The following is an 11,758-nucleotide window of genomic DNA, read 5'->3' on the forward strand; positions in this document are numbered from 1 at the left end:
TGATGAATTTTGGTCGGAGTTTGCTCTCCCCTCTCTTAATGGTAACTATAGATACCATCAAAAGTGACCCATTGATAAGTCGCTGTCGTTTTCGTTCTTTGGTTGACTAATCGAAGATCCTAAACAAGGTTCAAGTCTAACGATCTGTTAGGATGCATCAGTTGCATACATCATTGCACTTCTACTTGACACTTATCGTGATGATAAACGGCTCATCTCGTTGTGACCTTCTCTTGAATTCTCAAAACTTTTGTCGCTCCATCCCTTTGTCGAAAATCTAGAGCTATGTTTTTATATACTGGTGTGTGCACGTGTGTGTGTGTGTATATATATATATATATATATATGTATATATATATTAAACATATTTGCAAAGATAAGTAAAAGAAATGAATGAATATAAAAGGCTAGAAAAAGAAAAACATGGCAAGAAAATGAGAGGAAAAGAAAACTAGAGAAAGATGAAGGAGAGTGTATTGCCAATAACAAATTTTCTTTTCAATATTTGAGCCAAAGAAACAGAGTTGATATCAATAGTCATAATTGAATACAACAGTAACTTTGAAGGCTATATATATAGCCAGAGAAATACACAAAGATCTAACTATAAGATGTAAACATGTATTTCAATAATATAAAACATGATACGATCTCTCTATATATATAGATAAATATATATATATATGATGCATTGAAGAGCAAAGACCTACAATATTAACAGCACGAGCTATCTGCACCTTTACAAAAATGACGATAGGGGTCACCCACCCGGTATCCTCATCGCTTGAGCTCGATATTAAATCTCTATTATTCATATACTAACCTAAGAGAGTCAGATATGGCTGGGCCTCCTCTTTCCTGCATCTGTTCTTAATCTCTTCACAGGATTTGCCCAACTCACAGGTCCGCCGCCGCCCCCGCCGCCCCCTTTAGCAGATTGAGGCTGGTTGGGCCATCCTTGAGAATGTGAAGAGGGGTGAGATTGTTTGCTGTCTTTGGATACTGAGCCGGGGCCTGGACTTCTAATGCCACGGGCAACGCTAGGCGGCGAGACCGGGCCGCCAGACGCAGTCCTCGGCTTGACTATTGATTTTTCCCTGTCTTTTCTTTTCTTCTTGCAGATAACTAGCTCCCCAGGATGAGTAAGAACTGGGGGTTCTTCTGTTTCATATTGATCCTTACTTCCACTTCCGCTGCCAAATCTTGATTCTTTCTGTGCCAACAAGTGACCTCTGGTGGCCCTTGTTTCTTCCCCAGACATAGGTCCACGCTGCAGTGATTTCCGAGGCGGGCCTGAGTCGGCGTCCATATCATTTATCATCTTCTGTCTTTTGGTTTGGCTGACAGGTCTCTCCCTCAAAGAAGCAGCAGCAGCAGAAGAACCCGGGCTAGAGAAAGGCAGAGCGTTCCGAGCTTCTCGAAAATCCGTGTCTGGAAATGCAATCTTCAGAATATCAAAGAAGAGGTCATGAACTTTTTTGGCCTCAACTCTAACCTGCACATCAAAGGGACACACAATTTCAAATCTTACTTGCAGGAGAATAAAAGAACTGAAAGATACAAGTAAATAGATCTTATGTAACATGTCAATGTTTCTTTCCTGTTGATGCACAAGTACATCTTATGACCAACCAAACAACTGAAATCAATGCCAAAATGATATCCAGTGATAACTTATCTAAAGGCTGAACAATAGACTTTTCTAGTCTTCACAAATATTGATCAAGAAACTGCAGTACCGGAGCTTGATAATGTGAGATCCCACGATGGTTGGAGAGGAAAACAAAACATTCTTTATAAGGGTGTGGAAACCTCTTCCTAACCGATGCGTTTTAAAAACTTTGAGGAGAAGCTCGGAAGGGAAAGTCCAAAGAGGACAATATCTACTAGCGGGCTTACGCTGTTACAGTTGGTATCAGAGCTAGACACCGGGCAATGTGCCAACAAGGAGGCTGAGCCCTGAAGGGAGTAGACACGAGGCGGTGTGCCAACAAGGATGCTAGACCCCGAAAGGGGTGGATTGAGGAGTCCAACGTCGATTGTAAAAGGGAATGAGTGCCATCGAGGACGCTGGACCCCTAAAGATGGTGGATTGTGAGATCCCACATCGGTTGGGGAGGAGAACAAAACATTCTTTATAAGGATGTGGAAACCACTCCCTAGCGGATGCGTTTTAGAAATCTTGAGGAAAAACTCGAAAGAGAGCTCAAAGAGGACAATATCGGCTAGTAGTGAGCTTGGGCCGTTACAGAAAAAGTAGCATATCAACCATATTTCTTTGAGTTTATGGTGATTACCAAAAATCTAAGCATACCAAAGCTCGTGAACGTGGAAAAGAGTGGGTTAGTAGCCATTAGCCAAGAACAATAGACATCCAGAACAAAACGAAAACGAAACCAAAAACGACAAACCCACTCTTCAGCATGATTCAACTATTACTTTCAGAAAGCTACATTAAAAACATATATACACACATATATGAACGAGAATAGGAGGATTGATCAAGTATGCCCTCTAAATAAAATTCCAAAGAAGATGGAAAAAGACAATCCAATAGCTAGAACTACAGTTGGGTGAGCCAATGGAGAGCAGGAAAAGTAATGATGTTTGACATAGTTTTATGGGTTTTGTTTAGATATCGTCCATTTAAGTCTCAGAATGTGTAAAAGCGGCTTTGTCCAAATAGAAGCAAAGCTAAACAATTAAAATCATACCTCATATGAAAACCCATAAAACTGCATAGCACCCTTCAACATGAACTGAACATCAAACACCAACTCCATAACTCCATTGTACTCTAATCTGTCTATACGTTGATCGATCTTCCGTAGATCCAAAATGCTATTACTAACTCCACTTGGTGCGCTAGAGTTCTGGATCCGTTTCCACAAATCTGTTAACAACGGCACAATTTGATGCCCTTCCTTGTCGATTCTACTCTGAAGCTTGCTGATAACATTCTTGCACTGAAAAATATTACAAATTCAGGTAAGTTCAAATTAACAACCATAAAAACTTAGAAAAGGGTCAAGTTCATCCTAAGATGCAACAATTTCGTACTAAATGTTGTAATATAATAATTAAATGCATGAAAAACTGAGTTTTCTCAAGACCGCACTTGATATTTTTATGAAAAAGCAATTGCTAGGGATACTTTCATTACGAAAGGATCGAATTATTCCACCCGAGTTGAACACACTGTTAGATTTTGATGCACCAAAAACACACAAAACAAAGATATACAAATGAGAACAAAAAAAACAATACGATCGTGCATCTCTAAGTGAGCAAACGTTTCATTATCCACCCCAAAAAAATGAAGGCTTGCGGCGAAACCAAATGCCTAGGAGACCCAATGTGAGATCCACATCGGTTGGGGAGGAGAACGAAACATTCTTTGAAAGGGGGTGGATTGTGAGATCCCATATAGGTTGGAGAGGAGAACGAAACATTCTTTATAAGGGTGTGGAAACCTCAACCTAGCAGACGCGTTTTAAAAACCTTGAGGAGAAGCTCGAAAGGGAAAGCCCAAAGAGGACAATATCGGCTAGCGGTAGGCATGGGCCGTGAAAGAAGAGAACAGGGGCAGAATTTGTGTAAGCTTCAATTTGGGAAAAAATAAGATTAAATCGGATAGTCGAGTAAGATGTATTAAGAATAAAAAATGCACACAGTACTCTAGCTGAAGGTAGACATGAAAGAAGTTAAGGAAGAATATAAACAAGCAATCACATCCTTCGAAGAGGATGTCTATATAATAAACTTATTGGACGTACCCTCCTCTGGATTATGTCTGGCATCTTAGAACCAAAAGCTGAATTTCCACCAACATTCAATGGTTTGCCATCCCCACTTTCTCTAGAGTGTTCAACGGCATCTTCTGTGGATCCAGTCAAAGAATTTAATCTGCTAGATTTAGGAGAAGAGTGAAATTTTGATGTAGGACCCATCTTTCTAGCAGACAAATTACGCCGAGTCTTTGAAGATGATTCGTTTTGTTCATGCTTCAAGGAATTAGAATCTCCATATGGTTTAGCCTCAGGATCATTCTTAAATTTGGTAAATTTATGATCTGCTAGAAACGGAGAAGGAGACAAAGAATCTCCATATTGAAGAGATTGTGTTTCGCTATATATCTTCTCTTCCCGCCTTTCCGCAGGAGGGCGTGGCCTAAGCCTAAGACTCCTTTTACGTTTTATCTTGGGTTGCAGTACCTGCTCCTCTTCGCCATCTTCACGATCATGAATCCAACTTTCTGATAGTTGGTTCTCCATATGAGAGTCGCCAGATATTGCAATTTCCCCTTCCTCTAGCTCATCAGGCTGAAAAGAAGTTAAAAAGCAAAATAAAAGGCGTAAATATACGACAAGTGCCAATGTTCCATCATCAAACCACTAGTATAAAAGAGAATAATTTACCAGTCTCCTTGAGAGGGAACTCGGCCTGGCATCTAAGGCAGACAAGAAGCCAAATTTCTGAGAAGAAACGGGTGACATCAACTGTGTCAACCTTCGACTGCTGGAAGAGGAGCCGGAAGAGCCAGCTTCTTCAAGCAAATGATTATTTCTAGCGATATCTGATGCCCGAGGATAATCATACCTAGCATCACGACCTGCACCATCTTCCATCTGATCCTGGTTAAGTTGTGTCACCTCAATACCTCTACTGAATTCATCATCTTCAAATTCTGCAATTTCTCCCTCTTCTTCCTGTACAGAGTACCCATTTCTCTCATCGGAACTTGCTTCTGAGAACTCTCCATTATCGTCATCCATTTCCTTGTAATTGGGGATCTTTTTACCCTTTGGTCGGCCTCTTTTTCTTTCGGTTCTGAGGGACGACTCAGAGCCAAGTTCACTGGACTCCAAGCCATAACCACCACCAAACAATATATTTTTTGAAGGTCTTTTTGATAAATTAGCGATGGCAGTATTCACTTCTCTTGTACTTGCTCGAATCCACTTCGGTACCTGGTCATACCTCGTCATTTCCTCGGTCCAATCAAGTTCTTCATCCATTTGATCAAACAGTTCAACCTCTTCTTCACTTCTAGCAATCATTCGATTCACCTCCTGAAGTGACGGTACATCATGAACAGTTTCTTGATATCGCTCTTCATCGTGCAACAATGTCTCTAAAGTCAGGCGCCTTTCTTCATGTGTTGTTCTCTGGTCAAAACGCCCAGCATTGATGACCTCATCTGCCATATCTATCTTATATTGCTGAATGTTATTCCTTATAAGACTCTCGATGGATCCCATATATCGATCCTTGCCAGCAAAATCATCTTCTAAATCACCAGACCCGCCACTTCTTAGTTCATCTTCTTTCTGATGACTAGAGATTTTGTCAACTACTGCTTCCATGTAGATGACTTTGACTTCTCTTGTTTGTCCAATACGGTGAGCTCTAGCAACAGCTTGCTCCTCGTTTTTTGGGTTAGGATCAGGGTCATAAATAATAACCGTGTCAGCAGACTGAAGATTAAGACCACGACCTGCAGCTCGTATGCTTAGTAAGAATATAAAGCAGACAGAATCAGGACTATTGAAGTCCACTATGGCAGATTCACGATCCTCCAAACTAGTCGTTCCATCAATTCTTCTATACACGAGTCGTCGCCATTGCAAGTATTCCTCTAATATATCAAGTAGTTTTGTCATTGTACTAAAAAGAAGTACTCTATGCCCTGTTTTCTGAAGTTTTATAAGGATCCTATCCAGGATCCACAGTTTTCCACATGATCTTACAAGGAAGTCCTTGGATAAGTCACCATAATATGGATAGTTGAGCAAAGGGTGGTTACAAGTTTTCCTTAGTTCCATGCATCTATTATTTAATGTTTTATATACCTTAGGTTGGTAATTCGGATTTTTTTGAACTCTCAGTTTCTCGTCTTCCGGATCAACACGAAGAGTGCCAGTGGATTTAATCCAGTCATATATAGCACTCTGAAAGGCTGACATCCTACACCTCAACACTATGGAAACCTGAATTTCAACATGGATGTCATTTTTAGAATGGTGAAACAAGGATGTCATTAGTTGACCAAATGAAATGGAAGTCATACCTTTGGTGGAAGTGATCCTTCAACATCTTCAACACGACGACGGAGCATAAAAGGTTCAAGAATTTGATGAAGTCGGTGGATAATAATAATTTTCTTTTCTGTCTCAAGCCAATCATCTTCCACATTCTGGGTAGGGCCTTCCTTCTGAAAGGGTTTCGAGAACCAATCATGAAAAGCTTTTCGATTATCAAACACTTCTGGAAGAAGCAGATTAAGCAGCGACCATAGTTCCTTCAAATCATTCTGCAAAAAAAGATTTAGAAAATGTTCGCTCATTAAAAAAAGTGAATGAATAAATCAGAGACAAGACAGTACCCCAAAGAACATGCTCGCTTCTCCGTCAAGTTGAATTGGGTCTTACAAACATTTCTAGATTACAAAACTAAAACTTCTTGATGCGGAACAAGTAGCTGGACAATTAAGCTATGTTGTGGAAGGTAAAAGAATCACAAGGTAATGCCTTATTTGACCAGAAAATGTTGATGTGGTACACGACCAACTCTCAAATAATATCTAAAACATGTTCGTTTTCCTTATCATATTTCTAGGCCACAGGGAGGTCATCAATAGTAGAAACAATCCGAAGCAGCATAGCCACACACCCAGCAGATACAAATAATTCAATCATTGATCATTATTGACTCTAGGCATACTAGAAAAGGCTGCTACTGATAAACAAGATGCCATGAAGACTAATGTCTAGGCAAACCTGTAATGGCGTCCCAGTTAGGAGCAGGCGCCTCTGGCATTTGTACCTATCAAGGTCACGAGCTAGAACTGATTCCCTATCCTTCATTCTTTGGGCTTCATCAATTATAATATACTTCCAATCAATTTTTGACAGCTTTGAGCGATCATACATGATAAACTCATAAGTCGTCACGAGAACGTTAAATTTCAAGGCACAAACCTCCTGTACAACATGATGCAGTGAAGAAAACTCAGTCGCTTGACACCTCAATTATAAAGAAATAAGAAAGAAAACATCTCTTACTTGTGAAAATAATTTTGACCGTTCATCCTTCCCACCAACATAATAAATGCATGATACAGATGGTAGCCATGTATGGAGCTCACTCTGCAAGATTTTCATTTTCGAATTCCATGTCATAAGTAAGCTCTTACTTGTAGTTGCCGAATGGTAAAAATAATTTGACTGACCTTCCAGTTGACCAAAACAGCATTGGGGACAATTATGAGATGAGGGCCATTGTTCCCTTTAAATTCCATCAAATAAGCAATCAAGGCCATTACCTGCAGAACAAAGGAAGAGAAAAATGTACCAGAAAAAGTTCTTATTAAGCATAGCCGGCATACGTAAAAGTTACCCCACACTACAAAGGACATAATATGTTCTCAGTTCCACAGTAACATTTTACAGAATTTCCAAACGAGTTACAAGCACCTAACAAATGGGAAGTACCTGCACCGTCTTCCCAAGACCCATCTCATCGGCCAAGATTCCATTTAATTTATTGTTATACAGTGAAAGCATCCATTGTAACCCAACCTACAACATAACATAAATTAGTAAGACTAATCAAGAAAGATAAAAGATGCACTGAAATCCTAGAAAGAACAATTCTAATTATCGCGCCCTACAAGCTGATAGTCTCTCAAGGTTCCAGCCCGTAACATTGAGGGTTGCCTCGCGATTCTCTCATTCACAGCATGAGCAAGGTTATAGTACCTGACAAAACGTAAAAGCCAGGTGAAAATATTTGACACAAACAGCCCAGAAACTATAAGTGCTCTTTATCCAGATCCGGTTAGATAAAGGTTCTTTAGTACGATGGCATTCAAATGAAACGGGACCTCTTTAGATCCAGAAAAAGGAAGAAGATCAGAGAAAAAAGCTGAACTTGATACAAAACTGAAGCACAGAACCTCAGCAACCAACCAAGCATTCTATTACAGTGTGAACCATACTAAAATAAATTATTGGAACTTACTTGTTCACATATGAACTATCCCTCGGAGCATTCATTTCCATAAAACGGTTTCTTATCATAACTTCCTCTCCTGCACAAGCAGATGCCGACCTAACTTCTTCTTCTGAAAGACCCTAATTCAACAAACAAGAACGCACAATTAATTGGAAACTACCAAACCAGCAAGTTATATAGAACAAAGTATCGTAGTTTCTCACAAGTTATAGGCACTAAAAAGAAATACAAAGTGACCATCAAAAAGAGACTACTTGCCTGCAATCGGGCAGCAGCTGCAGCAATCTTTGCGGCCTCTGCCACCTCCTGTTGACTCTTGGCTGCTGTTATTTTGCTTCCTAGCTTATGAAGATATTCTTCCGTCTGAGTCAAGAATGAGGTTAGCACAGAATATCTTTCAGCAGCATCACCAGGCATGCTTGTCTGCTGCTCCAACAACATTTCTCTATATCTTTCAACATCATTGTTCTTTAAAGCCTCCATCCTTCTGTTTCTATCATCATCTTTTCTTTTGGAAAACTCCCTCATCATTCTCTCATGATATTTGGCAACTCCTCTATTACGTGCAGTGCGAGCATCACGGATGGCCCAATGAGCCTCTAGAAGTTTTTTACGCCACAGAAAGACAGATTTCAGTTGCTTTTCTCTCATGGCTTTCTGAGAGGCTTGTACTTGTCGAGTTAGCTCCATACGTTGGCGTTCACATAGGCGCACAAACTTCCTATAGGGCCTATCAGGCATTGCCATTATCTCTTGCTGCTGTTGATCAATTTCATCCCTTAGGCGTGCCTGTAGATCTAAAAGTCGAAGCTTCTTTTCTTCAATTTGCAATCGTACTACCAAATCGGGTCGGATTCTTTTCTGCTCTAAGTTGACAGCTAGTAACCCACCAATCTTCTTTAAATTTTCTTTCCTTTTCTTATTAATAACTTCCAGACCTTCCTCAAAGAGAAGATCTTTGACATCATAAGCCAATGTTAAATTATTATTGTTATTAACTGCCATTGCTGAACCAAACGAGTCATGCTTCCTAGTGAAGTATGGGAAGTCAAAAAGGGGTCCATGATACTTCCTAGCAGCGCCAACATCTTTTGACTGGGGTGGAGTACTAGGTGGGGCCGGTTTCTTAGCTTGTGTAGCATCTGGTACAGCAGCTTGGTTTGCAATAGCCTTTCCCCTTTCTACTGGAAAATCACTTTTAGCAGGAGGCTTTTGACAACCATGATCAATTTCCTGATCTGATTTAACAGAGACTGCTGCCTGTTGCTCATCATTTCCGGAAGATCCCAAAGGAACTGTTTCCTTCATTGCAAGGGGCATAGGTTGCACATCCATAGTTGGCATCTTTGATTGTTCGTCTCCAGTTGAAACTTCCTCTCTTGGAAATCTATGCCCAGTACTCGATGCAAGAGACAGGGAGTCCTTTTCAGTAACCTCCCCACTCCCCGTTTCTTCCATAATCTTCCCAGATGGTTTATCCTGACTAGTACCTCCAGGAGGTAGAAATTGCTGCTGCAGTTGCACATCCAGAGGTGGTGGAGCAATAGCCCTTAGAAGCTCTTGTGGCAGTGTACCTTCTCCTTTCTGTCATGAAAAGAATATAAACAACACCATCCATCCAAAGATAAACCAAAAGGATCTGTCACTAAACTAGCAATTAAAAATAAACAGAAAAAGAAGAAGAGAGAATACCTTCAGCCGCCTAAATGCTAAAATTTGGGCTTTTAAGACATGCAATTGATGTTTGGTGAAACCAAATTTCTGTTGTGCTGTCTGATTAGAGTGTCCACCTTGTGGTAAGGTTGAACTGCTAGGACCCCCATCACTAGGAGGAAGAGCAGTCTGTGGAGATGATCGATTCACCTGCCTGACATACTGTGTTTGCAAATTCTCTGGGCTATTTAACGATGTTTTTCCTTGAAGTGGACGTTCAGTGCTTTGGTTCACATGCCCAGATGATTCAGAAGAATGTACTGGAGGTATTGTATTCCCAGAAACTGGTATTCTAGAAGGTAATTGGTTTTCCATGCCAGGAACGCTGAACTGCTGCATGCTGGCATGGCTAGTGTTATTAACAACACTGGCATTCATGTTTTGACCAAAAGGGCTTGTAGAAGCTATTTGCCTGGCTTTCGTGCTGCTTGACTGTCCCGATACATCACTCAATGAATTAGCATGGGCAGAAGCCTCTTTCCCAGCAAACGGAGAATTGGTCTGCTGTTTGGAGACAGAGGCAGGAGATAACTGTGATCCCATATTGTTTTCATTTCCTTTTTGATGAGGAACCATTCTAGACTGTATCAGTGGAAGAATCTGTGAAACCAAGTTTGCATTTCCAGGTAGTGAAAGATCGATATTGCGTTCTAGAGCCCATGCTTGCATAGCCTGCATCTGGGCCATAGCAAGCTGGTTGTTTGCCATGTTAGGGATTCCCGGTTGAGCTTGTGGTGCCTGCATAGACCTGGTCATGTTCACAGGCATCAAATTGCCCATGGCAGGAAGCTGAGTAGAAGATTTTGGATCGCCTCTCTGATCAGAAGTTGATGGTTGTCCCTGCTCCATTTGTTTTTCACCGCGTACAAAATGATCTGATGAGTTTTTAGATAAAGATGTCGATGCTTGATTAGACACCTGAGCCGGAATAAGTTCCTGAATTTTCTGATTTCCCATTCGCATCTCCTGATCCTTAAGAGAGCGAGGGCTCATAATTCCCATTTTAGCCTGATGCTGTGATTGCATAGCCATCGCAGACTTCTGCTGAGCAGCCAAGGCATATTGCAGATAAGCTTGATGCATAGGATGATTCATTGCTTGCTGCTCAAGTCCTTGGCTCCTGTTTTGGCTCTCCTGAGAGGAACTATGATGCTGTTGAGCCATATCCATGAATTTTCTCGCTTGCTGAGGCAAATGCGACGAACCAGATGACTGAGGAAAGTTGTTCCCAACTAATACTCCTTGGAGACCACCAGCTTGATAAGATAGAAGGGCTTCATTTCCATCAGATTTTCTGAGTAATTGTTGTTGTAGCGACTGAATAACATAATCAAAATTGTCAGACACATCAAATTTCAGTAAAATATTAACAAAATCATAAAGCCCCAGCTTGGCTTAGATGCTTGATCACCATGTGCACAAACTTTTTTAAAGCTACAAACATCCATTGATGCAAATGAAGAACAATAGGCCAATAAAATTCCCAATTGATTGATTCAGTAAAATATCGAGCTAATAAATCCACTCCAATCCCATTACGAGAAGCTGCTTATGGAGTAGCAACAATGCAGCACAGCCAATCAAAATTAACTAATCGAGTTCACAATTCACTTACACCCCCATGACTGGGAAACGGTGGCCAAGCCATAATACCAAAAGAGCTCAACTCAATTTCCAGCATTTCGTCGAACATAATAAGAGCAACATAAAGAAATTGAACAACTTTACCTGCCTAGACGCTAGCTGCTGCTGCTGCTGCTGCTGCATTGAATCAAAGCCCAAATGCGGCGTTGACACCGCCGACGACGACGACGACGGCGACGCCGCAGCTGATGTCGATGCCGCCCGTCCGGCCGGAAACCCCGGATTCCGGAGGGGGCCACCCCCACCCGATTGCATGCAAAGTTATACCAAAATTAAAACTATCAACACCGCTTCCTTCTACTTCTATTACCAACAACCCCAAACACGAAACTTCCCCTCTTTTCTTTTCTCTCACTCCAGTTTTTTTTTTTTTTTTTTTTTTTTT

At 40.9% G+C, this 11,758-nt stretch overlaps 1 protein-coding gene across 1 annotated transcript; it reads right to left on the bottom strand.

Annotated features, from left to right (window-relative positions):
• Positions 1-458: 458 nt before the first annotated feature.
• LOC111431864 (ATP-dependent helicase BRM-like) lies at positions 459-11,628 on the bottom strand. The gene is made up of 14 exons (XM_023068576.1): positions 11,458-11,628; positions 9,709-11,046; positions 8,275-9,600; positions 8,023-8,135; positions 7,673-7,760; positions 7,494-7,580; positions 7,232-7,324; positions 7,065-7,148; positions 6,780-6,983; positions 6,071-6,313; positions 4,419-5,990; positions 3,777-4,322; positions 2,715-2,966; positions 459-1,495 (listed from the first exon to the last, which is right to left on the bottom strand). The coding sequence occupies exons 1-14, from the start codon at positions 11,626-11,628 to the stop codon at positions 833-835; spliced, it is 6,780 nt and encodes a 2,259-aa protein (XP_022924344.1). The 3' UTR covers positions 459-832.
• Positions 11,629-11,758: the final 130 nt, after the last annotated feature.

The sequence above is a fragment of the Cucurbita moschata genome, unplaced genomic scaffold (genome assembly GCF_002738365.1).
Source record: "Cucurbita moschata cultivar Rifu unplaced genomic scaffold, Cmos_1.0 Cmo_Scf00037, whole genome shotgun sequence".
In the NCBI taxonomy this organism is placed as follows: Eukaryota; Viridiplantae; Streptophyta; class Magnoliopsida; order Cucurbitales; family Cucurbitaceae; genus Cucurbita; species Cucurbita moschata.

Bases quoted from the DNA above. Each gene is read 5' to 3' on its own strand.
- LOC111431864 (XM_023068576.1), bottom strand. From the start codon at position 11,628: ATGCAATCGGGTGGGGGTGGCCCCCTCCGGAATCCGGGGTTTCCGGCC. The intron at 8,136-8,274 runs GCAAGTAGTCTC...TTGTTGAATTAG, and splicing joins CAGCTGCTGCCCGATTGCAG to GGTCTTTCAGAAGAAGAAGT. The intron at 1,496-2,714 runs GTATGATTTTAA...TTTGATGTGCAG, and splicing joins TTTATGGGTTTTCATATGAG to GTTAGAGTTGAGGCCAAAAA.